At 56.2% G+C, this 27360-nt stretch overlaps 5 protein-coding genes across 5 annotated transcripts; 1 reads left to right on the forward strand and 4 right to left on the reverse strand.

The window, feature by feature from the left end:
• Positions 1-405: 405 nt before the first annotated feature.
• Positions 406-3338, forward strand: UV8b_05763 (uncharacterized protein; the record flags this gene model as incomplete). Its single annotated transcript, XM_043143260.1, has 3 exons — positions 406-657; positions 783-2744; positions 2847-3338. The coding sequence occupies 3 exons, from the start codon at positions 406-408 to the stop codon at positions 3336-3338; spliced, it is 2706 nt and encodes a 901-aa protein (XP_042999193.1).
• A 693-nt stretch (positions 3339-4031) lies between these two features.
• Positions 4032-5858, reverse strand: UV8b_05764 (uncharacterized protein; the record flags this gene model as incomplete). The annotated part of the gene is made up of 2 exons (XM_043143261.1): positions 4032-5705; positions 5808-5858. The coding sequence occupies 2 exons, from the start codon at positions 5856-5858 to the stop codon at positions 4032-4034; spliced, it is 1725 nt and encodes a 574-aa protein (XP_042999194.1).
• Positions 5859-6823: 965 nt separating this feature from the next.
• Positions 6824-8816, reverse strand: UV8b_05765 (uncharacterized protein; the record flags this gene model as incomplete). The annotated part of the gene is made up of 3 exons (XM_043143262.1): positions 6824-7417; positions 7542-7650; positions 7750-8816. 3 exons carry the CDS (start codon positions 8814-8816, stop codon positions 6824-6826), a joined length of 1770 nt encoding a protein of 589 aa, XP_042999195.1.
• A 2336-nt stretch (positions 8817-11152) lies between these two features.
• UV8b_05766 (uncharacterized protein) lies at positions 11153-19113 on the reverse strand (the record flags this gene model as incomplete). The annotated part of the gene is made up of 9 exons (XM_043143263.1): positions 11153-13385; positions 13498-13972; positions 14047-14521; positions 14599-15837; positions 15946-16194; positions 16247-17390; positions 17445-17728; positions 17798-18450; positions 18501-19113. 9 exons carry the CDS (start codon positions 19111-19113, stop codon positions 11153-11155), a joined length of 7365 nt encoding a protein of 2454 aa, XP_042999196.1.
• A 414-nt stretch (positions 19114-19527) lies between these two features.
• On the reverse strand, positions 19528-26825 carry UV8b_05767 (uncharacterized protein; the record flags this gene model as incomplete). The annotated part of the gene is made up of 3 exons (XM_043143264.1): positions 19528-19950; positions 20018-26305; positions 26364-26825. 3 exons carry the CDS (start codon positions 26823-26825, stop codon positions 19528-19530), a joined length of 7173 nt encoding a protein of 2390 aa, XP_042999197.1.
• Positions 26826-27360: the final 535 nt, after the last annotated feature.

Here is a 27360-nt window from a genome sequence, read left to right on the forward strand (position 1 = left end):
GGACAGCAACTAACTGATAAGCCGATAAGGAAAAAGTCGAGAGAAAATTGATGAGCTGTGGCTGGCTGGGCAGTGGCTCAGCACAAGCTTCCAGTCAAATCCCCCCTCGGCCTAGGGCGTGGCGCAGTGGAGTGAATGCCAGTTGTCGGCAGGTGACCACGTCGTCACCGGGCATTTGCCCTCTGGCCGCCGCCTGTTTTGTTGTTGTCTGGCGTTGCGTTTTGTTTTTCTATCAAAACTAAGCCGTGACTCTTTCAGTGACAATGACGCAACCAAGGAAAACACCAGCCAGCTGATCCGAGATTCGCCATGTTTTCTCAAAAGCGCCTGCGCCACGAGCCTACGATCCAGCTGAGGTCAGCACGGAGCAGCGCCAGTATGCCGACCGCGGCACTGGCCTGGCCAATGGCTACGTCACAGACGTCGACGCTCACGAGTGGCCCGGCTGCTGCACAGACACCCACATCCACATGCACATGCCGCTCGTCCACTTCCTCGTCCACGTCCGCATCCATCTCCGCACTCAAGGCGACATTTCAGCCCGCTGATCTTACCTCTGGCGCCTCGCGTGCTGTAGTAAACGCGGGAGCAATGCCGCCGTCGATACCCAAGGACCCCGACAATTCATCTTCTTCCGATGCCGGTGGCCAAAAGAAGGTGCGTAGGGCATGCCCTTGCCGTGCTCAACGTGCGAGCAAATGATCGAAATGTTTCCGCGTGGTCGGTCCCTTCATTATACCCGGTTTCTTTGCCCCCGGCTAATGCTGCGCCGTCCACAACAGGTTCGCAAGGCGCAGAGCTGGTACGGGCAGTGGCCTAAAACACCAAGAAAAGCCACGGCATCGATTTCGGTTGCGCGTGAAAATATATTAGGTGGAACTGTTCGCTCTACAGCCGCCCTCGGCCTAGATCGGTTCGAGTCCTCAAAGAAGAGCGCATCGGACACTGCCAGTATTCGCAGCTCGTCACCACCAAGCAAGGTCGGCAAGGATCAAAGAATGAGTGCCGGTGCTGCCGACGGTGCTGCTGACGGTGCTGCCGACGGTGCTCTTGATAATCAGGACAGCAATAGCAAGAAAAGCATTACGCAACCGCAGGATTACGCAGTTGACGGCATGAAGCCCTCGGATGAGGCTGACAACTCGCAAAACCAACCGCCACAAGCCTCACCGCAAGCCGAACAAAAAGGACAGCAACAGCTCTCGAGCCCTGCATCAGGTGAACCAAGTGCGGCGTCGTCTTCCGCAGGCTGGCTTGGCTGGTGGTCCAAGGCTCCGCCCACAACTAAAGATGAAAATCTTGCTTCGACAGCTGCTACAGATGCACACATAGCCCCTCCTCCATCCATCGACAGGCCCATTACCCCGTCAGACCAGGTAGCGTCCTCGAATTGCGCGCCCAAAGAACCCCCTCCAAGCGCTCCAGCTACGTCATCAACTTGGTTCGGATTCTGGTCATCTGCTCCCCACGACAAGATGAAGACACCCGAGTCTGAAAAGGACAGCGAGGCAGAGACAGAGAGTGCCGAGCCCAAGGCTCAAGAGGATGCAGCAACGCAGGACGCTTCGGCCGCGGCCAAGGAGTCTCAGCCGCCCCCCAAAGCCGGCTCGACGTGGGCCTTTTGGTCGAGGGCATCGCCGAACGATGCCAGCAGCGAAAATCCCGCCTCAGAATCCGGCCAAATGGCTGTCATTGGCGAGGGATCAGAAGCACGACCAAAGCGTATGAGCGAGGGCGATGTCTCCGGGTCCGTGAATGAAGGCGTCAAGGAGCCGCCGTCAAAGGAACCCCAGCCTCAAGCAAAGTCGACCTGGCGGAAAAAGAAGAGAGCGAGGCCCCCATCTACGGATGTGGCGGGAGACTCTGATGCATCAAGCCATGGCAGTGCAGCTGTCGTTGGGCCTGTCGTGCATGAGCCGCCACAGGGACTCCCGCCGCCCCCAAGAGAGCAGAAACCATGGCGACAAACAGCGTCGGCAAGAGCCGACTCATTGACACATTCGATGGCCGAGTCAGAAGTTGCGCCAAAGCAACCTCCCAACCTCGTGCTGCCTTCATTTTCCAGCACGTACCAAATGAAGGAGGATGCGTCCATCCTGCAGCAGATCGCGCAACTGCTGCTGCGAACCTCGCAGCCTCCGCCAAGCCATGTGTTTCGAGCCAAAGACTTGCCCCAAATTCGCAAGGCCATAGCCATTGGCGTTCATGGCTTGTTTCCTGCCACGTATCTCCGCCCGATGATCGGCCAGCCCACGGGGACATCGTTGCGGTTTGCCAATCTCTGCGCCGAGGCCATTCGACGGTGGACCAACGCCCATGGCTCCCCCGACTGCGAGATCGAAAAGGTCGCGCTGGAAGGCGAGGGCAGGATTGGTGATCGGGTCGACAATCTGTGGAAGCTCATGCTCAACTGGATGGACCACATCCGCCAAGCCGATTTCATCATCATGGCGTGCCATTCGCAGGGCGTTCCTGTGAGCATCATGCTGCTGGAGAAGCTCATCGACATGGGCGTCATCACGAATGCCAAGATTGGCGTGTGTGCCATGGCTGGAGTGGCCCTCGGTCCGTTTCCCGACTACAAGTCGAGCATACTGATGGGGTCGGCAGCCGAGCTGTGGGACTTTGGCAATCCCGAAAGCACCAACTCGCAGCGTTTCGAGGCCTCTCTGAAGCGGGTGCTGGATTATGGAGCGAGGGTGACGTTTATCGGGAGCATCGACGACCAACTGGTGCCCATGGAGGTATTTGGCTTTCTTTCTTTCTCGTTCTTGCTCCTCTTCTTCTTCCTTGGGCCTGTAGTCACGATTTTGAGCGTGAAACTGACAATGGGTCTGCTCGCGCAGTCGGCGGTATATTCTCCCGCGAGCCACCCGTACATCTATCGAGCCGTCTTTATCGACGGACGGGTCCACGCGCCCGATTTTATAGCACACCTCGTGGGGTTTGCCCTGAAGCTACGCAACCTGGGCGTTACCGACCACGGGCTCATCCGCGAACTGTCCGTCGCCCTCGCCGGCTCGCTGTACTCTGGGGAAGGCCACTCGCGGCTGTACTACGACCCTGCCGTGTACGACCTAGCCATTTCGCACGCGCTGGAAACCACGTCGACTCCTTGCCTCGTGCCGTGCAAGATAGGCCCGCGCCAGGGCCTCGGCTCCGCGAACCCGTACGTCCTGCCGTGGATCATGCGGGGCATGCTGGAGGAAGACTTTGTCAAGACGGAGCTGAGCAGCGAGACTGAAGAGCTCTTGCGGCAATTTGACGATTGGAAGCCGTCCAACAAGGCGCTCAAGGATGTCAAGTATCGCTTGGAGGCGGTGAGATCGAAGCTGTGACGTTGACGAGCCGCGGATCCGTACTCTCTCTCTCTCTCTCTCTCCTAATCTCCTTTATCTCTTCTTTTTTTATATTTTTATTTACAATACCCCATGCCGCAGCGTATAGATTAGGCACGGAGGGTGCATTTGTGCAACACAGCGCACTCGAGGCGATTCAGGCATAAAAGAAACGTGTCATCTGCATAGTTGGATAGATGGTGTGCTGATAGATATCTTTCTTCTCCCTTGTACTCATGGCATCCGTGGAAACGAGCCCTCGGGCTAGACTGGGGCAAACGTCATACCGCGTGAGCACGTCTCGACCGCCGTGCCGTCATTATCCACAGCGCGCTTTTAGCACGCGAAGCTTGTTTCTCCGGCTTTTGATTTCACTGTAAGACCTAGCCGTGCGGCTTTGATATATCCCATGAGCGTGCTGCTCAGCTACTTGCCGCCAAGCAGGAGCCGTGACACCCAGCGCCGATGAGAATGAAGAGGACCGTTCGGTGGTGATTCGCATCATCCGCAATGGTTTCATTGCTGACGAGGAAGTTCATGATGAAGGGGGAAAAAAAATCAACGGAGTACCACATCAGCGTCATGCTACGTTTTGTATTTCGCAAACCATCCACCGTACTATTATTACAATGGCAAGCCACATCCGCCCCTTTTCCCCACCGTTTAGAGACTTTGTTTTTTTTTTCAAAACACTCAGCTCCTGCCCAACTTCCAGCCGTCGATGCGGTCCTGTATCTGATCCCACGTCATGGAGTGGCTCGTCAGCCCGTAGGCCTGGGCCTCCTGGAGCACGACGGTCGGGGCGCCGCTGCCGGCGCCGGGGTTGCGCACGGCGCCGCCCACAACCATGGCGGCGACGCGGCGCAGGTCGCGGACCGTCAGGTCCTCGATGCGCCTGCACATGTCGCGGACGGGGATCTTGCGGCCGTGCACCTGGACGGAGCGGCCCAGGTCCTCGAGCTCGACCATGCGCGACTCGAGGTTCATGAGCAGGCTGCTGCGGAGCTGGTTCTTGGCGCGGCGCACCTCGCCCTCCTGCAGGCGGGAGAAGCCGGTGTCGAGGGCGAGCGCCCGCAGCTCCTGGCAAATGACGTCGAGCATGGCGGACGTGTGGCCGGGGAGGCAGGACGCGGCGATGCCGAAGAGGCCCGAGTCGGTGTAGGAATGGTTGAAGGACACGCACGACTCGACCCAGCCGTGCTGGTTGAGCACGTTGGTGTACAGGCGCGAGTACATGCCCTTTCCGGGCCCGCCGGCGGAGAAGGAGCCCCCGCCGCCCAGGAGGGTCTGCAGCGTGGCGAGGGCGTATATGTCGTCGGAGCCCACGGGCAGGCCCTCAAAGGCCATGTGGATGTGCGTGAAGTTTGTGTTGTTGAGGGACGGCGCTTGCGGCGGCAGGGCGAGGAAGCCGCCCGTGTAGCGGGACGGCGCGGCATAGTTGACGTCGGGGGAGGCAGGCGTGGCGGCGAGGACGGAGGCGGTTCGAGGAGCCGAGGTGGATATGTTTTTGAAGAAGGGGATTTTGGACATTAGTCTTGATGATGGTGATGATGATGATGATGATGATGATGATGATGATGATGATGGGGGCTGGGGGCTCGACGAGACGGATGAGGAATAGCTCTTCGTCGTCGTCGTCGTCGTCGTCGTCGACTCGTCGGCGGACATGTCGGACGTCTCGGACGAAGCCGAAGAGGTGGTGGTGGCGGCGGCGGCCGCGCGGGGCGAGCTGGAGCTCATGTCTCCGAAAAACTGCCTGGCCAGCCCGACGGCGGCGCCGTGGTCGACGCCCGCAAAGGCCAGCACCATGCGCTCCGGGCGGTAAAAGGCGTCCCTGTAGGCCGTGACGGTGTCCCTGCTGATGCTCGCCAGCCTCTCCTCGGGGCACAGCAGCGGATTGCCCAGCGTGTTGTCCCGGTAGGCAGCCGTGTGCACCAGCTCCGGCAGGATGAGCTCGGGCTTGCCCCATATCTCCGACACCTCGTACCGGGCCGTCTCGACCTGCTCGGCCACCTCGCCGTCGGTGATGCGGGGGTCGCGGATGGTCTCGGCCAGGAGGGCGACCGCCTCGGGCACGGCGCGGTTGAACGTGGCGGCCTGGTACATCATGGACTCGCGCGACGACGCGCACTGCATGTTGCCGCCCAGGTTCTCCACGCGCTCGAGCATCTGGTCCGCCGTGTGGGACGACGTCGACTTGAAGGCCAGGCGGTCCATGATGTGCGACACGCCCCGGAGCGAGGGCGTCTCGAAGCGCGACCCGCCCTCGATGTAGACGCCCACGCCGGCAAAGGACCCGGGCAGCGCTTCCGACGCGACCCGCAGGCCGTTGGGAAGGGTTGTGATTTGGTCGAGCTCAGTGGGTTCCTGAACACACACACACACCCGCGCCTCGCAAAACAGCAACAAAGCAGCCGCGGCAACAAGTTAGCCCCGTGTTATCGACGTCGGTCCGCAGCGGCGACTGACCTTTGGGATGCCCTCGACCCGGACCGTGGCCAGTCCCCTTGCCCTCCCCATCAAGCCCCTGGAGCCCGTGGGAGCCCGCTGCAGCGCGCGCCGACCCAACCGCGCCGTAGCCTGTCGCAGCATTTCTTCTCAACGCCCGTTGCGTCGATTCCCGTTTGCGGTTTTCGTTGGTGCTGGGGGGGGGGGGAAGGAAGAGAGCAGAAGGGGAAACGCTTCAACCAAAGCATTCACGTGCCCAAGAAGAGAAAGAAGAATGGGCAAGACACGAGTGTTTTGCGGTAATGGGTAATGGCAGACAGATTTCTCGACAGTGTCGGTCCGCTTGCGAGTTGGCCAAGGGTCATGCAGGATTCAACGGCTTCACGACGACATGGCGAAGCGAGAAATTAAATCCGGGTCAGTGTGGCGGTGCGTGGCGGTGCGTGGACATGGCCTACCCGCCGCCGCCACCAACACCAAAGTACCAGCACCTGCAACCCAGCCAGCCTGCAGCTTCATTCCGACACGGCGACGGTCTCACTTGCACATCCACGCTATTGACGTGAGGTACAACTCAAGATGCCCAGCGCCTTGTATGCAGTGATGAATGCATTGTGCCGCAGCTTTCACCTCCCGTGCATATGCAGGTGGCGTGGCGTCAACATAACGAACAAAGACTTTGCCAACCCATCCAGGATAATGAAAAAAAAAAACCCGGCTTCACCCAATGCTTCCGTACAAAAGAGACCAAGGCCGGGGGCGTTGTTAAAAGGAACGAGGCCAGAAAACCCAAAAAAAAAAAGAAAGAACAAAAGAAAGAGAAAAGAAAGAAGAGGAAGGAAAGGCAAGGGAAAAAAAAAAAAAAAAAAAAGACCCGTCATACATGCCAGCTTCCCTTTCCCACATGGTATGTAAAACTCGCACGCACACAAGAAAAGCCTGCCTCTGAAAAGGGTTGCCACTCGCTATGCTCTCCCATGATCACGTTGAACGGAAAACCCCTTCTCCTTCTCCTCCCGACTACATGGCTTGGAACATCAGTGGCCTTGACTTGCCCCGTTCGCGTCTGCTTCCGCTGCAGCATCCAAGCTTCGCATTTCGGAACTGCTGTCCACCGCGCGGCTACCCGCACTGCCGTCAAACACCCACGGCCCGGCATTGTTTCTCGGCGTGATGGGGCCTTCGGCTCCGCTAGACGACGGCGACGGTGATCGATTGTCGCGCAGATGGCCGATACGACCGGAACCCGATGCCGCATTCCTGATCGGCAACGGCTCCGACACAGCATGAGGCAAGAAATCCGCCGGTGGTCGGGACTCGTGGCTCTCCGTCGTGTTGACGCTTACTGTTACGTCCATGGCGTCGGGATCTGGACTGGCGGTTTCCAGGGCTTCAGAGGCGACGCCTTCCGACTCGGGCTTGTTTTCCGGTTCCGCCTTGTCCGTGTCCATGCCGTCTTCGTCCAACTGCTCCCATTCTTCTCCGGGTTCCTCCACATCCGCCTCGAGGTCGGCACCCGCACGACAGTTTGGGCATACAAAGATGGGATATTGCGGCGATGTCAGCAGTGACCGTACGCACTTAAAATGCCAAGTATGCGAGCATGGCGCGACGAAAAGGGACTGGCACGGCTGTTGCGGCTTTTGGTCAGCATGCAACAGCTCTTCCTCCGTGGCAAAAAAAAAAAAAAAAAAAAAAAAAAAAAAAAAAAAAAAAAAAAAGACATGTCTGGGCCAAAGGGGCGAGAAAACCTACAGCTATGGAGTTGAGGCAGATGGAACAGTCTTGAGATGAGCTGGAACTGGCGGCGCCGCCAGCAGCATTGTTGGTCGCCATGGTGCGAAGTCGCTTGTGGGCAGCCACGCTATCAATCCGTTAGCTTTTTCTCCGTCCCCCTTCTGTTATTTCCTAGCGCAGCTCAGGGAAGAGAAAAAGAGAAAAAAAAAAGGGGGACGCGACTTACTTGAAGCTGTTCAGTTTGTTCTGCCAGCCCCGGTTCAGCTCCAACCTCATCTTGACACAGCGAAAAATCATCTCCTCCCCTCCCTTGAAATCAATACCGAGCTGTACAATATCGCCGTCATTCACAGGGTATGCTTTGCTTTCCTGGGACGGGGGGCTGAGTCTAATGTGGTTCAGAAACGTCCCAGATGAGCTCTTGACATCCTTGATGTACCATTTGCCATCTTCGCACCAGAATTCGCAATGCCTTCTGCTCACGACTTTGCTCTTGAACCCTACGGGCGCGGCGGATGGCTGGTTGCCGTTCATGTTGGCAGCCTGGCCATCTCGTTCCGAGTAACGGCCCACGCGAATGATTTCTGCGCCATTCGCCAGCGTCCTGCTGATCGGTGGAAAGGATAGCGACGGTCTGGTGGATCGAGGATCGTAGTAGGCGGAAAAGCGTATGGAAGGGACGGTGTCGGGATTGCCGTTGTTCGCTGTTGCGGTGGCGGCAGCACTAGCTGGAGCTAGAGCAGCAGCGGTCGCGGCACCACCACCGCTCGCAGCTCGAGGCCGGCTCATGGCCATGTTTGGCTGGGTTGCAGACTCTGGTAAGCCGCTCTGGCCGGGGGGCTGTTCCACGGAAGAAGCCACCTCGTGGATGGTCGGCGGAGGGCTACGAGAGACAGCTCGGGATGCAGTGCCGGTGCTGGGGCCAGTCACCTGGGGCGACCGACCGGGGGGGGCATCTGGCGAGGAACTGACGAGCGTGAGACGGTTGGGGTTTTGCGGCGTGGACGACAGAGTCGAGGACGCTGTGCAGCTGACGGAGCGGGTGAGGTGGCCGGACTGAGCCTGACTGCGAGGCGATGCGCTGGCGGCGTTGGCGTTGCTGTTGGTGTTTGTGTTTGTGTTTGTGTTGGTGTTGGTGTTGGAGGAAGCGTGGTGAGAATCCCGCGAAAGAAGATGGCTGTGAGTGTAGTTGCGCAGGTAACTCAAGCCCCGGAGTCGACTTGGCCGAGAAGGCGACACTGGGTTGGCCGTCTGGGGCCCGGGAGGCGGTGACGAAAAAGGCTGGGTAAACATGGTGGTGACGCAACGTTGGCGGGAGCCAAAAGTCAGTCCTGGACGCTTCAGTGCTGCTCTGCGATGGTTTGTTTCAATGTTGCAGTCTGGTCCCTTTATCAGCTGGTTCGATGTCGCAACATATGTAAGCACCCAGTGCCAGGTTGCAGCGGAAGGCAACGGCGACTCTGGGGGGCTGGGCTCTCCGGTCTCTCCAGTCTTTGCCTGGTCTGTTCTGGCGCAGAGAGCACAGGCAGATCAGCTGAGAACGGGCGGACGAGTTCAGTGGTGGTGAAGTGGCTGCTGGGGGGTGGGGGATGGGGTTTGGTGTTTGGGGGGTGTTTGGGGGGTGTCTGGGGGGGCGAGAACCAGAACTGCAGGGCAGTTACTGGCGTCTGGTGGTCACCGGGCACTTCAAGTGCAGTGCAGTGCAGTGCAGTGCAGTGCAGTCAGCTCGCAGGCAGCTCGCACCAGACGTTGACTCGGCCAGGGACCACGACTCACGAGAACCGGCTCTCCGTTTGGGTGTCGCCTTTGGTTCTCACCTGAGCGACCTCAGCACCGGCTTTGATGATGGTGTTGGATGGGGAAAATCCGGCGAATAACCCGTCACGACGAGACGGCTGATTGTAGACGCGGTCCAGTGCCAGCACACATTGATGTCATGCAAATTCGGGGTGGTCTAGGTGCGGATTCGCAGGTAGGCGCCAACAACCTAACCTGGGTAGGCCCAGTTATCTAGGTGCTCTGCAATGCCGTCAACGGTCACAAGTCTCGCGCCGAATGCCGGATGATCCGTTGTCGGTGATGGCTGTCACGTCGTTTTGATGAAGGATACGACGCCGGGGGGGGTTGCTTTGCTGTCTTGCCAGGTTCAAGTTGCTGCGCGTCAGGCCATACCAGACCTTTTCTTGTACTGAGTATACCCGCTACGGCCACGTGGAGAACCAGGGCCGGCCGTCTGACTTTTCCCTTTTTTTCTTTTTCTTTTTCTTTTTTTTTTTTTTTTGTTCGAGTTGGCGGATCGTGGCAAGAATGTTCATACAAGGCCTGCTCCAAAGGCAGGCTCGGAATGGCGCTCGCAGGCGCTAAATAGATGGAGGAGAGGCCGCGAAATTCGAATCGACATCTGAAGGGAGACAAGCACGCACAATAATGAACTGATTGCCCTTGGGATCTAGGGCTTCCCGGTCAGTGCCGCCGTCGTCTCTTGTCTTCTTGGTGGGGCCACGACTACGTTAGCTAACGTCAAGTCTGGTTTGAACCTTTATTTTCCAGCACGGGTCAACTCTGATCGGTTGACCTGAACGGTCTCATGATCTGGTACCTGGATACTTTGGCTGACGCCCTGGAGGAGACTTGGGGTGGGGCGAGGCGTCCTGGCTGGCCGGTGTGGGAGGAACCAACGCAGCCGCTCTCTTTGCCGCAGTTGGCGGTTAGAAAACGGGCACGATAAGAGGAAATGCACGGGCGCGGACTGGCCGTCGACTTGGGCCATGTCAGCATTCACACTTTGGGCCCCTAGGTTTCATACCAAGAATGAGCGAAACAAGACCAGGTTTTCAAGGGCAACGAGGAGGACGAGGTTAGCTTAGGTTAGGTACCTACCTACCTAGGTACGGAGTACATGACCTTTATAGGACTGGGCACTGCCAACTGCCAGCCACTCGGGCTCGACGCACCTGCCAGCCGAGAGGGCGAGGTCGAGGCAGGTGCAGGTGCAGGTGCAGGTGCAGCCCGTTGAGCACGCGCTTGCCGTCGAATCAATACATACTAAAGTGACCAGACAATACGCAATATCGATACATCAAATGCATCCTAGGCACATGCAGCCTGGTGACTTTGCTCTAGCGGCTGGGCGCACCACAGCTGCCGCTGCCCTAGGCCGCCCGCCCCGCCTGGGCGAACCTCTGCAGGGCCGTTGGCGAATGCTACAGTACCGTTGCTTTGACGAAAGGGCCCAGACACCTGGCGCCCCTGTCTTCTCCACTCGAGTCCGGTTCGCAAGCGGAAACGTGTCCGCCAATCAGGTCGGAACCTTTGCGGAGGGCTGATCTGGAGCCACCACCCCCGACGTGAAACGACGAGAAACGACGAGAAATGCCCCCGAGGCCGCCAATGTCTGCGTGCATCCTGCCGTGACATGCTTTTCATTTGCACCAAAGAACCTCGGACTCTTATTTCGCGGCGAAGCGGCTAGCTGGAGCTGCCTTTGCCGCACTCAATGTGGTGCGGTGCACCTGCGCCGTCCTGCCGTCGACGACGCCAACCACCCGTCGTCACCCATCACCAGCTACGGGAACTGAACCCCGGTACCAACGTGGGCAACGGCGTCCTCTCATTGCGGGCCAACCCCCCTACAGAAATGGGCACCACCCGATATACATGGCTGTCAGATTGCGCGGATCGACTGCCTGCTTGATCAACTCCTCCACTTGCCCTTCTACGCTCAGGGGGATGCTCTCGTTGGGCAGCAAGCCCCGTACTTTCCTCTTGATGCTGTCCACCACGCTCTGCGGCTGCAGCCTCACGCCCTCGCTCTTCCTCGAGCTCCTCTTTTCCTTTTGCAGATCCAGCGTCGGGTCGTAGATGAAGGCTTCCAAAATCGTCATCAACGTCTCCTCCTGCTGGCGAAGAATGCTCAGCGTGAGCTCCGACGACTTGCGGAACGGGCCCTCGTATCCGTAGATGCCCATTGCCGCAACCATGTTGTGCGTCAGCCGGAAGGGCACCCGCTCCGGCTTGGCAAACGTCAGGCCCTTGTCGAACAGGCAGTTGAAGTCGACGTGAAAGACCCCCCCGTTGCCCTCTTCCAGGTTGACGTTCTCGCCGTGCCGGTCGCCCAGCCCCAGGATGGTGCCCACCATGGACATGACCGCGCAGGATCGCGTGTACTTGAGCCGCGCCGAGAACCACGCCGACGGGTTGGGGAATTGCTGGATGAACCAGAGCGGAAGCACCGGCGGGAACCGTCCGAGCACGTCGTCTGTAAACAGGCGGATCTTGCTGTCGGACGCCGAGGCCTCCTCCATCAACTGCCGCAGCGTGGCGTAGTCTGGGAGTATCTTCCGGGAGGCGTACAGATTCAGCAAGATGTCCCTCATGGTCTTGATGCCCGGCACCCACTCGATGATGCCGCATTCCTCGTTCAGCGGCACCACCGCGTACGTCCGAATGTACAGCTCCCTTCTGCTCGACTCCGCGTCCCGCTTCAACGACTTGTTGATGATGCCGTTGAACTCCATCAGCCGCTGATCCGTTCGGAGATCGTCCTTTGGCTTGATCAGCAGCATGTAGTTCTTGCCGTCGCTTCCCCGCGCCGTCAGCCGTCTCGGTTTGGCGAGAGAGCTCAGCACCAGCACCTCGTCCAGGAAGCAGTCAATCGTCACCACGTCCCGGGAAAACGCCTTGTGCTTCCTCACATGCTCGGAAACGGCGGGCAAGGTCGCCGTCAACGAGCCCTCCACGGGCACCACCAGTGGACAAGGCGTGCATTTGTGTTGGAACCGGAGGTCCCTCGACAGGCTGGCGTGGACCGTCTTGTTGCCGGCAAAGTCGCCGTTCTGGCAGGCCAGAAGAAGCTGCTCGGCCAGCCTTTCTCCTGCCCTGATGAGGTGCTTGAGGTCATGCGAAGTCCCGTCCACCTTTCTCTGGACACCTCGAAGAGCCTGCAATATCTGCGTGCCTCGGGCTTTCCGCTCAGACATTTGCTTCGTCGTCATGATGCCAATCAAGCTCCACAAGGCCTGTCGGGGGTGAGCTTCGACGACTTTGGTGATGATGTGGGTGAGGCGTTCGAAGACGGCCGCGTTCGGATGCGCGATGCGAGCCACGATTTGCGGCAGCGTCGTGTAGAAAATGTACGCCGGCAGACGGTAGATGTATTTGTCCAGGAACATGTGCAAGCTGTTGAGCTGTTCGAGCCGTCTCTTGTGCAGCTCTCGCGACAGGGACGTCTTCCCCTGTGGTGGTTTGTCTACCTGCGCGCCCAGGTCGAGCCAGAGCGTCAGTATCCTGGGCAGCGTCTGGTGCAGATACTTTGTTCCCGAAATGAGCGAGCGCACGTAGTTTTCAATGACCAGCCTGGCAATCTCGCCAGTGACGTAGTTGTCGCTCTGGTCGTCAGCCCGGAGGGGTTGCTCCGACTCGAGAATCTTCTTGTAGTGACGCCCGAGGTAGTAATGCCCCTTTTCCCACGACGCATGCGTCTTTGGCGGCTGCTGATACTTCTCCCGCAAAGCGATGGCGTGAGACTGCCCTGCAGCATCCAGCCATTTGGCCAGCAGAAGCTGTGCTCGTGCAGTCAATAGCTTCTGCTGCGCGTTCAGCTTGGTCGTGCCCGTGCCCACCGACGGTCCCGACTGGGTCATGAATTTGTTCCGTTCGATGGCGCCTTGCAGCATCTGGATGGCCTTGCGGTGATGGTTGTCCCTCCAAAGCAACTTGGCATTTTCGATCGTGGCCGAGTCGTCTCCCAGACGCAATGCGTGCAAAACCGCGTTGAACGACTGATGAAGCGAGTTTGCTTTGCGAGCCAGCTTGGCGCTTGATAGCCACAAACCAGATATGTCGAGGTCGGTAAAATGGGGCCTATCCAACATCACGAGGTCAGCAAACGGGGACGAAAGAGAGCTTGTCGAAAAAAAGGACGCCGGGTAAAATGAATGCAGTCATTTCTGCCCCGGCATCGGGATTGCAGTACCTGCACAGCTCCATCGCGGCGCGCCGCACGCCGAGGAGGTATTGCTTGTCGCTGAAACGGCCGCCTATGATTTGCATTCGCCCATCCAGCAAAGCCATGGTCTTTTGCCTTTCGTCTTCCCCCTTGGTGTCAATGATTACTTCCAAGTCGGTCAGGACATGGCACTTCAACAAGAGGTCATGAGCCGCGTTCAGCGAAACCGTCGCAGTGGCTGTCATGGAAGAGGCTATCTTGTCTTGCATTCCCTGCACAATGCTGCGGAGCGAATCGACCCCCTCTGCTCCATGCAGAGAGTTGAAAAGCCTTGCAATAGACATGTTAAAGTCCTGCATGACATCAGCCTGGAACCGACTCATGTACTTGGGAATGCTTTCCCACCGGCCAGTAACCCATGCAGCTTCCACGGCAAACGGCATCACCTTGGCGTCGGCGCCAGGGTCGGTCTGCATTCCTTCGACATGGTTGAGTAGCGCATCTGTTTCCGACGCAAGTTAGAGACTCGACTCCTCAACGTACTCGTGGAAAAGGGAGGGAGCGGCTTGAATTCACCATGTTGCCCTGCCTGCTTCAGACAGTGTAAAAGATCAATTTGCGCCTCTGTGCTTTGCGGCTTCTCGGCCAACTGCATCTCGTACCAAGTCTGAGCTGCCGACCATCTCCCAGCCTTTTTGTGGCTCAATATTTGTTGATTCAGGTCCAGCGCCTGAAGTTGAGATGAAATGCCTTCCAACCCATCGGGTTCGTCAATGTTTGCATAAATGTCTTGCAGCTTTTCCAGCAGCCTGCTTCTGTCTCCTGGCTCTCTCTTTTGCTGTTCCATTTTTTGGGCATGGTGTTCCAAGTGGAAAAGCGCTCGAGCGTACTCGTTGCAGTCAGTTGCTCGCTGGGAAATGAGCTCCGCAGGCACGCCATCTAATGTTTCTTGTATACGTGCCACACTCTCTTTGCCTTCTGGTGACAGTCGACCGGAAGCCCGCCTTGCCTGTATCCATCTCATGGCATAGTCGAGGCATCGGAACACGGCCTTTCCACAGCGTTAGCTCAGTATATCTTTCCCGCGTGGTAAAATGAGAGGGAAGGGGGGGGGGAAGGTATCCTAACATGACAGAAGCGCTTGAGTTCCTGGCGCTCGGCATGGGTCGCATTCTGAGCAGGCTGATGCTCCAGGACACCGCGCAGCTCGCCCATGACCCGGCTCTTCTCCCCCTCGCTGCTTGTCGTGCTCAAAAGGATGTGGAGGACTAGATACGGCAAAAGGAATTCAGCAGTGGAAAGATCTTTGATTCGAATCACCCTCTTGAGCGGTTCGAACAACAATGTGGCCAACGGGTTTTGCCCCTTTTCCAGCATATCGAGAACAAAAGACCTCAGCCAATTGCTGTACGGCTTGCCAGGGTGAAAAATAGGATATTCCACACTGCTGGGCGGCATGGGCGCGACCATGTAGCGGGATGACATGAAGGGTTGCATTACTTCACGGATGTTTTCGGGAATGGCAATCCATTTCCGGTAGATGTCGTTTCCACCCACGAGTCCGGCGCTTTTGATAGCGCAGGATACCCGAATGTCGCATCGATCCAGCAACTCCTGCATGGCATAAGACAGGAAGCCCTGAAGCTTGGTGTCGGTCGCGGATAGAAACGACGGAACCAGGACCTCCTCCAACAAAAAGAAGCTAAAGTCGGTCATCTCCTCGGCATTTTCAAAGTTATCCAACACGACGATGGATCGCTGCTCTCTCACCGTCTCGACCTGGTTCGAGTCCAGGCAGCCAATAAGTCCCATGCTCTGGACACAGAGTCGAGCAATGTCGGCTTGTAAACCGTTGTACTTGTGTGCGCAGTCCAGGAGGGACCTCAGCAGAGCTATCGTGGTATTATCTGGCCTCTGGCTGACGGCCGAGGTAGACAAAGCAATCTGGTTGTCCCTCAAGTATGGTACAAGCTCTGTCAGAGCTTGGTGGACCACTCCCGAATTGTCATGCGCAACTCTCTGCGCAAAAACCTCGAGAGCTTCCTCCATGGCCAGAGAAGGGCGCATAGCTGTCAAAGTCTTGTCCACATCTTCAAGACCTTTGCAAGCTGCCAGCGAAGGAAGCTTTCTGATGTTGATTTCTACCACGGCTCCATGTTTTTCCAACAAGGACAAGAGCATCTTTCTGACAGTACTTGCGCCCGCATCGGTCAAGCTGCTCCAATGCCGACTGACTATGAAGAATGTGGTCTCGAGCAATGCTTCAACGTCTTCTTCTTCAAAGTAGGCCAGCATGACGGCCCAACAGGAGACGCTGGCTTCACGTAGCGGTTGTTGAGAAATGGCCGAAAGGAGAAGGGCCGAAATCTGACAAGCAGTTAGTGACCAAAGCCTTGTCATTTTTACACGGCTCACACACTCTCTCTCTTTTGTTTTTTTTTTTTATTTATCAGGGAAAGTCGTCAATGTCCGTACCTGTGGCCGAGCTATTCTGGCATACTCCTTGCAGACCGTGATTAATTCTTCCAAGGCGCCAATCGTGGCCCGCTGTTCCGTGACGAACAGAGGCAGGTACACTGATTCGTTTATGACATCTGTAAGTCGAGCCATGAGGCCCAAGATGTGATCCCGCAAAAATCGACCAATCACATTCCCCTTTTTGTTCCGTGTTTCTTTGTTGGCGTTGAGGATGGTTGTGGCCATGAGGTGAAGGGCGCGACGGACCTTGCTTGGTGTCAGTGATGAAAAGACGCAGCAGGTACACGGGGAGGCTTACCAAGGTCTTTTTGGCTTCGTCTGCGTGCGCTGCCGTCTTCAAAAGTTCCAACGCAATGACAACCGGTTCGGACTGAAACAGCTGGATAAGCGGAAGCGAGTGGAAGTGGGACGAAATTTCATTCAACCGGGACTTGGTGAATTCTTCAACGTCCTGAGTCTCTTGGACGAGCAGCAGCGCCAACGTCGATGCCAGGTTCGGTCCGTCCATCAAGGGACACCAGGCATGCTTTTCTTGGCGAGCTTCCGCAATCTTTTGGATAACGTCTCGACGTTTGTCTAGAACAAGCCAAGGCAGCGCATGCGTCTGGATCAACAGCAGGAGCTCATCCACAGAAATCTGCAGCAACTCCGCGATTGAGCGACTCCGTTGAGGTCGCTGGACCATGTCCTTTGTGGCCATGTAGGCAAGGCTTTTCCAAAAAGGTTCAAAGAGTCGCCGTGGAGTTGTTCCACGGGTCTCGGCAAGGTTTACCAGCTCGTTGAATGCAAACGCGGACACGATGCTGTTGCTGTTGCCCAGATAATCAACCAGCTGTATCAGGACCAGATTCAGCTCATCCTCTGACACGACGCGGCCAATCTGGCCCCATGCCATGATTCTTGTTTCCACCAAATGAGCTTCGTCCGTGGCTTGTCCAGAGGTCGACTTCAGCAAGGCAATGAAAAGTTTCCGGTTTCGGCCTATTACTTCAAGCAAGTCGGAATTCAGAGTATCGCGCGAACTGATCCGTATAAAGGCACCCAGCGTTCTTCCAGCAGCGATTCGAAGTTCTCTCACAGAGCTGTTCAGAGCTTGCAAGCACCACTGGCCCGGGCTGGATGTTTCGAGATTCAAGTAGGCTGCATCGTCGCAGTGAAACACGACTCGTCTCAACGCTATCATGGCCGCGATCCGCGGCCGCCTGGACTCCACGAAAGCGGGTAGCTGGATCAGCCTCGAAAACAAAGATCGAGATGAGCTCTTGACGCGTTGACGCTCTTCGGCAGGATTTGCTTTTCGACCAAATTCGCAAACTGGACACGACGTCTCCCCCGAAACTTGAGCAGGTACGCTTTCTAACCCATCGGAAACGCAAGCTAACTTGCTAAGAAGATCCAGGGCAAGACACTGACTGCCGCCCGAAGCTTTCATGAACTGTTCCCTGGCACAGAATTAGGGCGGGTAAAGCGAGATGACTTTGACGAGCAAGACGTACAAAAACTGGTCCTCCGGAATCGGTTCGTTGACATGCCCTGTCCAAGCCATATCCAGCGCCTCGAAAAGAGCCTTGCAAACGGTGGTCATTAAGTCTTCGTCCGGCATCATGACCTTTCTTTTCTTTGCCACACTGCTAGACGGAGGATTTTTCTGGTGATTCAGGTGAAGATTTCCCACCGCAGATTGAATTTCTGCGTTTTCAAAGTGCAAAGGATGGGTCTCCTCGTCGTATATTTGCTGCGGCGTTGCATAGACTATCTGACGCAGCAATCGCATGCAGCGCTGCCAACAGTCAGTTTAGTGTTTTCTTTGATCCCGCAGTTGTCCTCCAAGAGTTCAGAGGCCTCTCACCCAAACATCGGTCCCTTCTCCTATGGAGGAATACTGCGACGATAGCAACGACAATTCTTGCACCAGCTTCGAGGCCGCCATGCGCCCGATAGAGTACGAGTCTACCGCAGCGCCAGATATTGCTACTAGTGCCCGACTGAACACATTTCTTGCGTTATCCCCAGACTCGTTCGGTTCCGCAAGATCCTGGGGACGAGACACCATTTCCGTACATAAAAGAACAAGAAGAGCATGGGCCTTGCGGCTGAATGTTGACAACAGGCCGGTCCTCGATGCAAGCCCATGCCGAATTTCCAGAACGAGCTCGATGATGGGAATCGGACAAGTCGATTCTGTCGGACCCCAGCGTGCCTGAACATCCCGCAAATCGAGCAATGTGTCCAGCAACCAGGGAGCGGTTTGTGACAGTGTGGCCACTCCAAGAAAAGCAGAGTCTTGAGATAAGAGCGGGTATCCTAGCACCCTGGCCAAGCTTGATATCTGTCGCACCGCCTGCGAAGAAGTCGATATGTGGTACGAGGTTCCCCGACCCGCGGCATCTTGGTCCTCTCCTAGGATCTGCTTCAGAGCGAGTTCGGGGGGGAGGCGGATCGTCTTGAACGTCTTTGATCGATGTGATTCTGTCGATTGATTCCGCAGCTGGTCCATGGCCCCTATCTGCTTGTCAGCAAAAGTCGAGATATGACTGACTCTGTGGCCTTACCAGCAACGCAGGTTCGCAAGTAAAGAATCAAATCTACGCCCACAGACCACAGCTCACCAACTCTTGATATCAGCAGGAGCAAATATTGAAAAAATCCTTCGAAAGAGCCTTCAAGTTCGCAAAACCAGCCATGGCCAAGAAATCTCAGCAAGTGTGGCAGCAGCCACACCCAGAGCGGTTCGGAACCTCTGTAGAGCAAAGAGCGAGGATTGTTGGTGCACTTGAGTACAGAAGGCGTCTCTTTTATGGTGAATCGCAGGAAATTAATCGCCTTGAGCACCTCCGAGTGGGTATGCGTCCGGTTCGCAAAAGGATCGTCCAGCTTGATTCCATCTAGGGCCACTCGACAGTACACATATATCAGCATATGGTTATGTTCGACACGATCGGCCTGTGATTTCAGGAGCTCCGGCTGCTCCTTGACTTCCTGAATTGCCGCGAATAGCCCTTTGAGCTCGTTGTTTTCGTCCGACCTTGATGACTTGGCAGATGTAGATATGTTCTCAACCAGCTGCGCCGCCAAGGTTGACGGTGGCGGGCCGTCTGTCGCAATGGCAATGCCACCACCATATCGAGCTATCGGAGCCGAGTTCTCTCGGGAGGTCTGAGCCATCGCCTCGCTAGCATTGTGTCATTTGGAATTCGTCTCCCAAGTTCAAAAGCAAGCTTGCAGAACTTTCACCGGGCATCCCAGGGAAGACGCGACAAACGACGAGAGAAGTAGGCACGTGTTCACGTGACCTGCCGCAATTGGAAGATGGACGAGACATGGAACTCCCCCAGAAGCAAACTTTTTTGGCGAAATTGATGAAGCGTGAAAGTCATTAAGCTATATCTCTTCAATCATAATACTAAACAACCATTTAAGACGCCTAATCTTGGAAAACAGTCGCCAAACCCATGCTCAGCCTACAATCCGGGCCGTCGAATCGCCTTCGTGCTGATGAAACCCCCGTCCCGCAAAACGCCGGAAAAAAAAAGGAAACAAAATAAACAAGGGCAAACGTGCTTCCTCTCCTCCATTTCCTTAGATGAAACCCTTTGACATACTAGGTACCCTGCTGATGCTACCGGTTCTGTTGAGAGCATCTGGGCTGTCAATACGGCTTCGAAGGCTTTCGACCATGGAGGCCTTCTCCGACCTGAGGCCCTTCCAGCCTTCAAGCTCTTTTTCCAGCCGCAAAGCCTTTTCCTTTTCTTCCCGGAGCTCTCGTTCAGCTCGTCTTACTGATAGCTGAGTTGTCGACTCGGACGCCTGAAGCTCGTCGATTGTTTTCAAAAGCTTGTCAACCTTGTCTCGCATGCGGTTCACGTCCTCTGACAACTGAATGTTTTGCTTCTCTTTGCGTTCAATCTGTGATTGAAGATCCTTCACCGTGCGGTCGATATTGCGGTTTGAACGTTGCGATTTAGATCGCTCTGTCTCGTGGTCTTCCAGTTGAGATTCGAGCTTCAAAAAAAAAAATTCAGGTTAGTATTCCAGTGCTACCGGACGGGCAAAAGTCTCATCGACGTACCTCCTGAATTCGCTTGTGTAAAAACTTAATGTCTTGGCTCGCGGTGGAGAATTCCTTGGTCTCCAAGTCTATCAGCTTGAGCTGGGCTTCGTTGAGAGTCTTCTCCAGGGCCGCTTTCTGTTTCTGAAGCTCTGTGCTCGCCTCGCGCTCGGCGGCGATTTCCTTCTGAACATCAGAAACGAGTGCCTCTGCGCGCCTCATCTTCTCAACTGCCGCTGCCGCAACGTCCTCTTGATGCGCGAGGCTAGACCTGAGATCCAACACCGCCTTGTCCACGGTCGCGGCATCTCGAAGAGATGGGCTTTCACCCTGGACCAGCTCTTCCAACCCAGCCTTGGCTTCTTGAAGACGAGCTTCCACACTTCGTTTTTCTCTCAGGAGCAGGTCGCGCTCCGACGTGATTTCGTCCACCGACGATCTCAATGTGCGTACTTGGGACAGCAGCGACACAACCTTGCCTTGCGCTTCGTTATGGGCATTGACGGCTTCGTCGCGAGAAGCAGCCACATCGGCAAGGGTAGACTCCAGACGAGACTTTTCTTTGGACCAGGTCGAGCTGTTCAAGACTTCGTCATCCCACTTGGAGCGGAGGTCGTCGAGCTCCTCGCGAAGTCGCGCGATTTCGGCTTGCTTGTAGAGCTTCTCTTGGCGGGCGAGGTCCAACTCCTTGGTCAGGGTGGTGAATTCTGCCTGGTACTTTTTGCGAGTCTGTTCCATGCTCGATTCCTTGTCCTCGATGTCCATGGCACGCTGGCTGCGGTAATCCTCGAGCTCGTGCTGAAGTCGTTTCTTGGCCTGCGTGACCGATTGCAGGTCCGTCGAGATGTCCTCGATGCGTTCTTCCAGCCGCTGGTTCTGGCGCTGCAAGTCTTCGATGGCGGCATCCATTTTCTGCCGCTCGGCCATGACTTCGCTGTACGTGTCCTCCGATTCCTTCGCTTGTGCCTTGGCAAACTGCTCGGCGCGGCTTGCTTTGAGGACGGCAATTTCCGCCTGTTCCAGTTTGCCAAAGTACTCGTCTGCCCGGCCCTTGTACGTTTCCAGGCCGAGGGTGACGTCGGCCAGCTTTGAAGACTCTGCGTCGAGCCGGATTTGAAGGTCCGTGTATTCCTGCAAAAGCTGGCTGCGGCTTTGCGCCTCTTGCTCCCGCGCCATGGTCATTTCTTGAAGGTCTGATTTTGTGTCGCGCAGTTCTACTTCCAGCTTTGCCCTCTCGTGCCGCATCTTGTCAAAGTGAGACTTGACATCAGTCAACTCGGCAACCGCATCCTTGTGGCTGTGCAGTAGAGCGCGACGCGACTCTTCTTGGCTGTTCAGAACGTCGAGTATTTCCTCGTGAGTTCTAGCTTGGACATCCCGCAAGGATAGCTCGCCAGTGCGGATGTTCTTCTCGAGGGCCGAAACCTTCTTGCTCGAGTCGTCGAGCATTTCGTGCAGCCTACTGTTGACCGATTCCAACTTTTGCATTCGTCGGAGAGAAGGGCTCTGCTCGCTCAGGAGCTCCTGGGTGGCGGAAGCGCTTCGATCCAACTGGCTTTGGAGGTGGCGGTTTTGCATCCGGGAGATTTGAAGCTGGTTCTGCAGCTCTTCCACTTCGGCTTTCAAGTCCATCCGGTTGTTGACGGCGAACGTGTCCACGGTCTTGTCCGACTTGCCAGTGTCGTGCAGCTCGGTGGTTTCCTGGTTAGCCTTTCTGGGAGTCGAGGTGTTCGAGAAACGACGTGCACCGAGCTTGATTGCTCGTCGATGGCTCGGTGAGCCATTGCTGAAGGGCGCCTCGTTAAGGCTGATTTCCTCCAGCTTTGGTCGGCTTTCGCTGTCACGTCGCGTGGCTCGAAGCTCGGCAATTTGGCTGTCTGCATTGACCCTGGCCGCCGTCTGCACCCGGAGGTTTTGCTGAAGCTCCTCAACCTTGCGTGCCAAATCCAGGGTTTTCAGCAGTGCCTTTTGCTTGCCATCATCCGAGGGGGGTGGAATGCGAATCTCGGGATCGACAGTCTTCAAAACGTTGAGCATTTGCGCGCGCAGATCTTGAAGTTCCTTGTCTCTGGCATCCAAGGTAGCCTGCAACGCTCGGGCGGTTGCTTGCGACTGCGTGCGCAGCTGACGTTCGGAATCGATTGTGCGATTTGCCTCTGCCAGCTGAACAGTGAAATTGGAGGACGCCTTCTCTGCATTCCTGCTCGATTGTATTTCTCGGGCAACCTCGTGATTGAGATCCTCGAGGTTCAGCAACAGCTTTTCCGTCTTCTTCTCGAGAGACGCAATGGCAAGATGAGCGTCACCGAGCTGCTTGTTCAGGTTCGCATTCTGCTCCTCGAGCCTCGACTTCTCCTTCCGCAGACCAATCACCTGGCCGCGAGCAGCCTCGTTGGCCCGGGAGGTAGATCTTGCAATCTCGAGTCCCTTTTGCTGCAGCTTGTTGAGGAGCGCCCGATTATCATTTTCTGACGCCGCTAGCCGGCTCTTGACTGTGTTGAGTTCCCGCCCCATCCTCTCCTTTGCTTGGTCATTCTTCAACCCAAACTCGCCAGATGATGCAATCAACTTGTTCAGGCCCTCAATCTCGTGGTTAAGCTTGGCGCACTCCTCTTCGAACCAGCGCAATCGGTCGTGGGCAGCGTCCAAGTCCTTTCGTAGGCTAGCTTCCCTTTCTCGCGCCATCTTGGAGGCCTGACGCTCGCCGGAAACCTCGGCCTGGATTCGGGCTTCTTCGGCTTGCGTCTTCTCGACGCGAAGCCGCCGAATCTCGTCCCGGGCTTCATCGCGCTCCCTTTCGACGGCGGAGCGCGCTTCCATCGTCCTCCTCAAAGTGTCCTGCTGAACGTAGAGCTCCTTCTCGATGACAATTTTGGATTCGTTCAATGTATCGTACTCGTCCTTGAGAGTGCCGTATTTGTGTTCTCCAAGCAGTAAAACGTCGTCCCGGGATTGGCGTTCCCGGCTCAAGTCCATCTGGGTGCTGTACAGTTCTTCTTTGAGATCCTTAATCTGGGCCTCGAGGAGCGAGCGGTTCTGATCCGCCTGCGCATCTTCAGAGAGCCTGGCAGCAAGCAATGCCTTGGCTTCCTCGGCCTCGCGTTCGAGTTGAGAGTGCCTCGACTTCATGGCGTCGATTTCAGCTTGGACATCCCGGAACCTGCCGGAAACCTTGTTTTTCTCCTCGGTCAGTGCTTTCTTCTGGTCCTCCAAGGCGCGTCGCTCGTGCTCAAACTTTCTCTTGTCGCTTCGGAGAAGAGCCAGCTCGCTCTCCTTGCTCCTGACCAAATCTTCGTAGTCTGTCGACGTCTTGGAGAGCTGTGAGAGCTGCTGTTTGACGTCTCTATTCTCTTGGCCAAGACGAGTTTCTCGTGACTTGGCCGCCTCGACCTCCTTTTGCGCGGTACGCAGCTGAAGTTGCGAATCCTGGTCTAGTCGCAGCAGCTTGCCTTCCAGATCTTGGGCTTTGCGGTCTTTGAGGTTCAGCTGGCTCTGGAGCACTTTGACCTCGTCAGCAAGGGCAGCTTCGCGCTCGCTCCGTTCGGCTTGCTTTTGAGAAATTTCCTTGATGGCGTCCTCCAGCTCGGCATTTTTCGCCGACAGCTTGCTCTTCTCTTCCTCCAATTTGCCAATCAGCGAGGCTGCCTGCTCCAGCTGGAGTCTAAACTTCTCCACCTCCTCTTCCGCCCGGCCCTTGGCTGCCATGAGATCGTCGAGCTGGTCTTCCAATCTTTCCTGGTCGTCGATTGCGCCCGCGAGCTTTTCTTCGAGCTCGGCCTCTCGAGTCTGAAGTCGCTTGAATATCTCCTCCTTGTCCAAGGCCAGAGCCCGTTCGCTCTCCAGTGTCTGCTGAATTCGCACCATTTCGGCATGTGTGTTGCGGCGGTCATCTTCCAGCTTGGCGCGTTTCTCGGCATCGAGCCGCATCTTCTCGTTCAGCTGCTTGATCATGAGGTCTCGCTTCTTCACCTCGGTGGCGGTGTGGGTGGCTCCGAGCAGAGGCTTCATCTTAACAATGAGCTGCCACCACGGGTTCTCGGCCAGATCCAAGTAGACATTGAAGTTCCTCTGGATGATCCTCGTTGCCTCGGTTCGGAAAAGCCTCTTGTAGGCCGCCCGCCTCTGGACAAAGCCTCTGGCTACCGACTGGAATCGAGCCATGATCTCGGTGATCAAGGCGTCTCTCTGCTCTTCCAGTTCCGCCAGAACGCCAGCCCGGAAGAAGACTTTTGTCAGGCCTACGCGGTAGAGTGTTTTGTCGAGGCAGAGCTTTCCCAGCATCATGGCCGCGGCCGCCTGTCCCTCCAAGTATCCGCTGGGCATGTTGGAGCAGAGGACTTCGTATCGTTGGCGGAACTCGGCGAACGGAAGTCTGTTGGGGAACCCCGTTCTCGCAATCCTTATGCCTTCCAAAACACCGTTGCAGCGCAGTTGGTCCAGCACGAGGAGGTTGTTGAACTGCTTTGGACGCTTCTTGTGGTTGGGAAGAATGCATCGCACAAAGTGAGGATGTGTGGAATGAAGCTGCGCCATGAGGCTGTGTAGTTGCTCCTTGTGTCTTTGGGCAACAGTGCGGAAGAGTCCCTTTTTCACCCGACTGCGGCCAATCCCAAGCTCCTCGTCGGTGTCGGCACAGTCGGCGAAAAGCTCGCCAATGTGTCTGTTGGATGATGAAGCGAGCAGGCGCGTGATGTTATCGTTCAGCGGGTCCTTGTTCTTCTCCAACCATCCTTCGGTAGAGTATTCCACCTCGGCCGCGTAATGGGTGAGCAGGAAGCCGTGTCCAAGCCGGGAGGGTCTGTATTTGGTTGACTTCTTGTCCCACAGCGAGTGCAGCTTCTCGGTGAAGGACCTGTCCGTCGCCTTCGGCATGACGCAGTCTTCGTCGAGGCATGAAAAGACTCCGATAGGGTTCGACAGTTCAATGAGGTCAATGGTAGGCTGCAAATCACGACCGAAATCGATAAACTGCCACTCAATCTGCTCCCGGGAATACTCCTCTTGCTCAAGGACAAACATGTGGTGGTTGAAAAACTGCTGGAGCTTTTCGTTTGTGTAGTTGATGCACAACTGCTCGAAACTGTTGTCCTCGAAGATTTCAAAACCGGCAATGTCAAGGACCCCGATAAAGTGAGAGTCTTCCATGCCCATGCCAGTCCTGTCCAGCTGTCGATTGATGCGGGAAACAAGGTCTCCGAAACCGCGTTCGTAGATGCCCTTGGACAAGGCGTCCAAGCTGAGTCGAACCTGTTCCGGTGTTTGCACCTTCTCAACCCACTCTTTCCCAGCCTTCACCTTTGGATGAAGCAGGCCCTGAACAAAGGGCTCCACGGGGACCTGGAGAAGCTTGCACACAATCGCCACCTGCTCCTTTGCTTCCGGGGTCAGGCGAGCTTGATCGGCAGCACGGCTCTCCTTGACAACCTCGATGTTGCCCAGGTGCAGGACCGCGGCCACTGTGCGCAGAATGGAAAGTTGCTCCTCGTCCGAAAACCCCATAACCTCAAAGGCCTCCATCAAAGAATTCCACTCGTCCGCGTCAGATACTCCGACAATGCTGTCGTGGCCATTCCGGGTATAAGCAAAGTGTTGAACGCCCAGCCCGTCCAGGAGCAACTGCTTCTTGATCTGACCGCTAGCTCCCTTCAGAAGCTGGTAAAAGATGTGGTAGCTGCGTTCGTGGGAGTTGATGCGCACGACTCGTGATTTCTCAAGCAAGTACCAGTCGATGAAGGCTCCGGCGATGGAGCCGGTCCTGTTGAATTCGATGCGGATAAACTTTCCGAATCGAGACGAGTTGTGGTTCCGAACCGTCTGCGCGTTACCGAACGCTTCCAGTATCGGATTGGCCCGCAGGATCTGCTGAGACAGGTTCGCGTGGTGAGACCGACTTCGTGTTGGCGCTTCGGACGGAGCCACAGCTGCCAGGTACTGGATGACTTTTTTGGTGTTTTCCGTCTTGCCCGCACCAGATTCGCCAGTGACCAGGATGCTTTGGTTTCTACCCTCCTCGACCAAGTTCCGGAAAGCTTCGTCGGCCATGGCGAAAATGTGCGGTTTGGTGTCTTCTCGGCTTCGGCCTTTGTACATGTTGATGTACTCGTTTGTGTAGATGGGCAGCGGACAGTAGGGGTTGACTGTGACAAGAAAAAGCCCCGAGTAGGTGTAGATCAAATCCGACTGGTATCGCATATGGAGGTTGTGGACGACCGAGGCCTCGTTTAAATGCGTCAACTCGGCCATGTCGTTTGCTTTGTCGAATTTCGCAGGATTGACCTTGTCAACGCTTTCCGTGTCGAGTTCTCGCTGCTGCAAAATCCGTCAGTCTTTACTACAGGCAACGTTGCGATCCAGGCAGGGGACTGACAGTTCCGTCCTCGGTTTGAACGACGATGCGGTTGGCCCCAATGTCTTTTACAACCCATCCCTTGATGAAGGCAAGCTGCGGATCCTTAACCCACACATATCGCTTTCCTGAAAAGTCATTTTCTCCCTCGATGCCATTGACCGTAACAAGCTCGCGCTTCATCTCTTCAGACTTGATAAATGAAGGTGCGAACGTGCTAGAGGTGGGTGTTGCATTTCGCGACTCGTTCCTTTGGTGCCGCACAGCGGTCGCTGGCGCGAGGAGAGTGGCTCCAAAGGAGTTGTTGGACAGGGACCGGCCATGAGAGGCAGGTGATGACAAGCCAAGACCTGGTGTTGACGAGGAATATAGCGCCGACTTTGGTCTACCAGCACTTTGCACCACAGGTGAGGATGAAGGAGACGCCGCTCGGACAAAGGGATTGCTACGGCGTTGGGCCGAGCTCTTTGAATTGAGCGACATTGTCAGTTTCGAGCATCAACACCACGGTCTTGTTGACGTGTTGCCCCGTGATTGTTGGCAGCCAATGGTCGTCATCCGGGCGTAAAACAGACTCCGTTTCAACTGGCTGAAACCAACGAAATGCAAAAGCTCTGCGTGCCACTCGTTGGGCGGAAGATGAGAGCCAGATGAGGGAGAGAATGGGTTCAAAGACTGGAGGATAGAAGTCGGAATCCAGGCGCGTGGTCTAACAAGGATGATCCCGCCTTCCCGTGGGTTGCCGGGGTGAGCCCCCTCCAAAGTAAACAGAGGCTGTCCACGTGACTTGACGTCTATTTGCTTGCTGCCTCCCAATGCGCTAGTGCAAACTGGGAATAAGGGCATTTCACCCGGGCCTTAACTCCCAGCCGCAAACGAGAGCGCCCCGTTCGACGTTTTTACTTTTGAAAATTTGCCCTGCCAAATCCAAAACGGATCCCCCGTCATGTTCGCGTCTACAGATTGCTAAGTTCATCACAAAGGCTCCCCCCCCCCCTTGTAACACGGGTAAAATTGA

Source organism: Ustilaginoidea virens, chromosome 4 (assembly GCF_000687475.1).
Source record: "Ustilaginoidea virens chromosome 4, complete sequence".
Lineage (NCBI taxonomy): Eukaryota > Fungi > Ascomycota > Sordariomycetes > Hypocreales > Clavicipitaceae > Ustilaginoidea > Ustilaginoidea virens.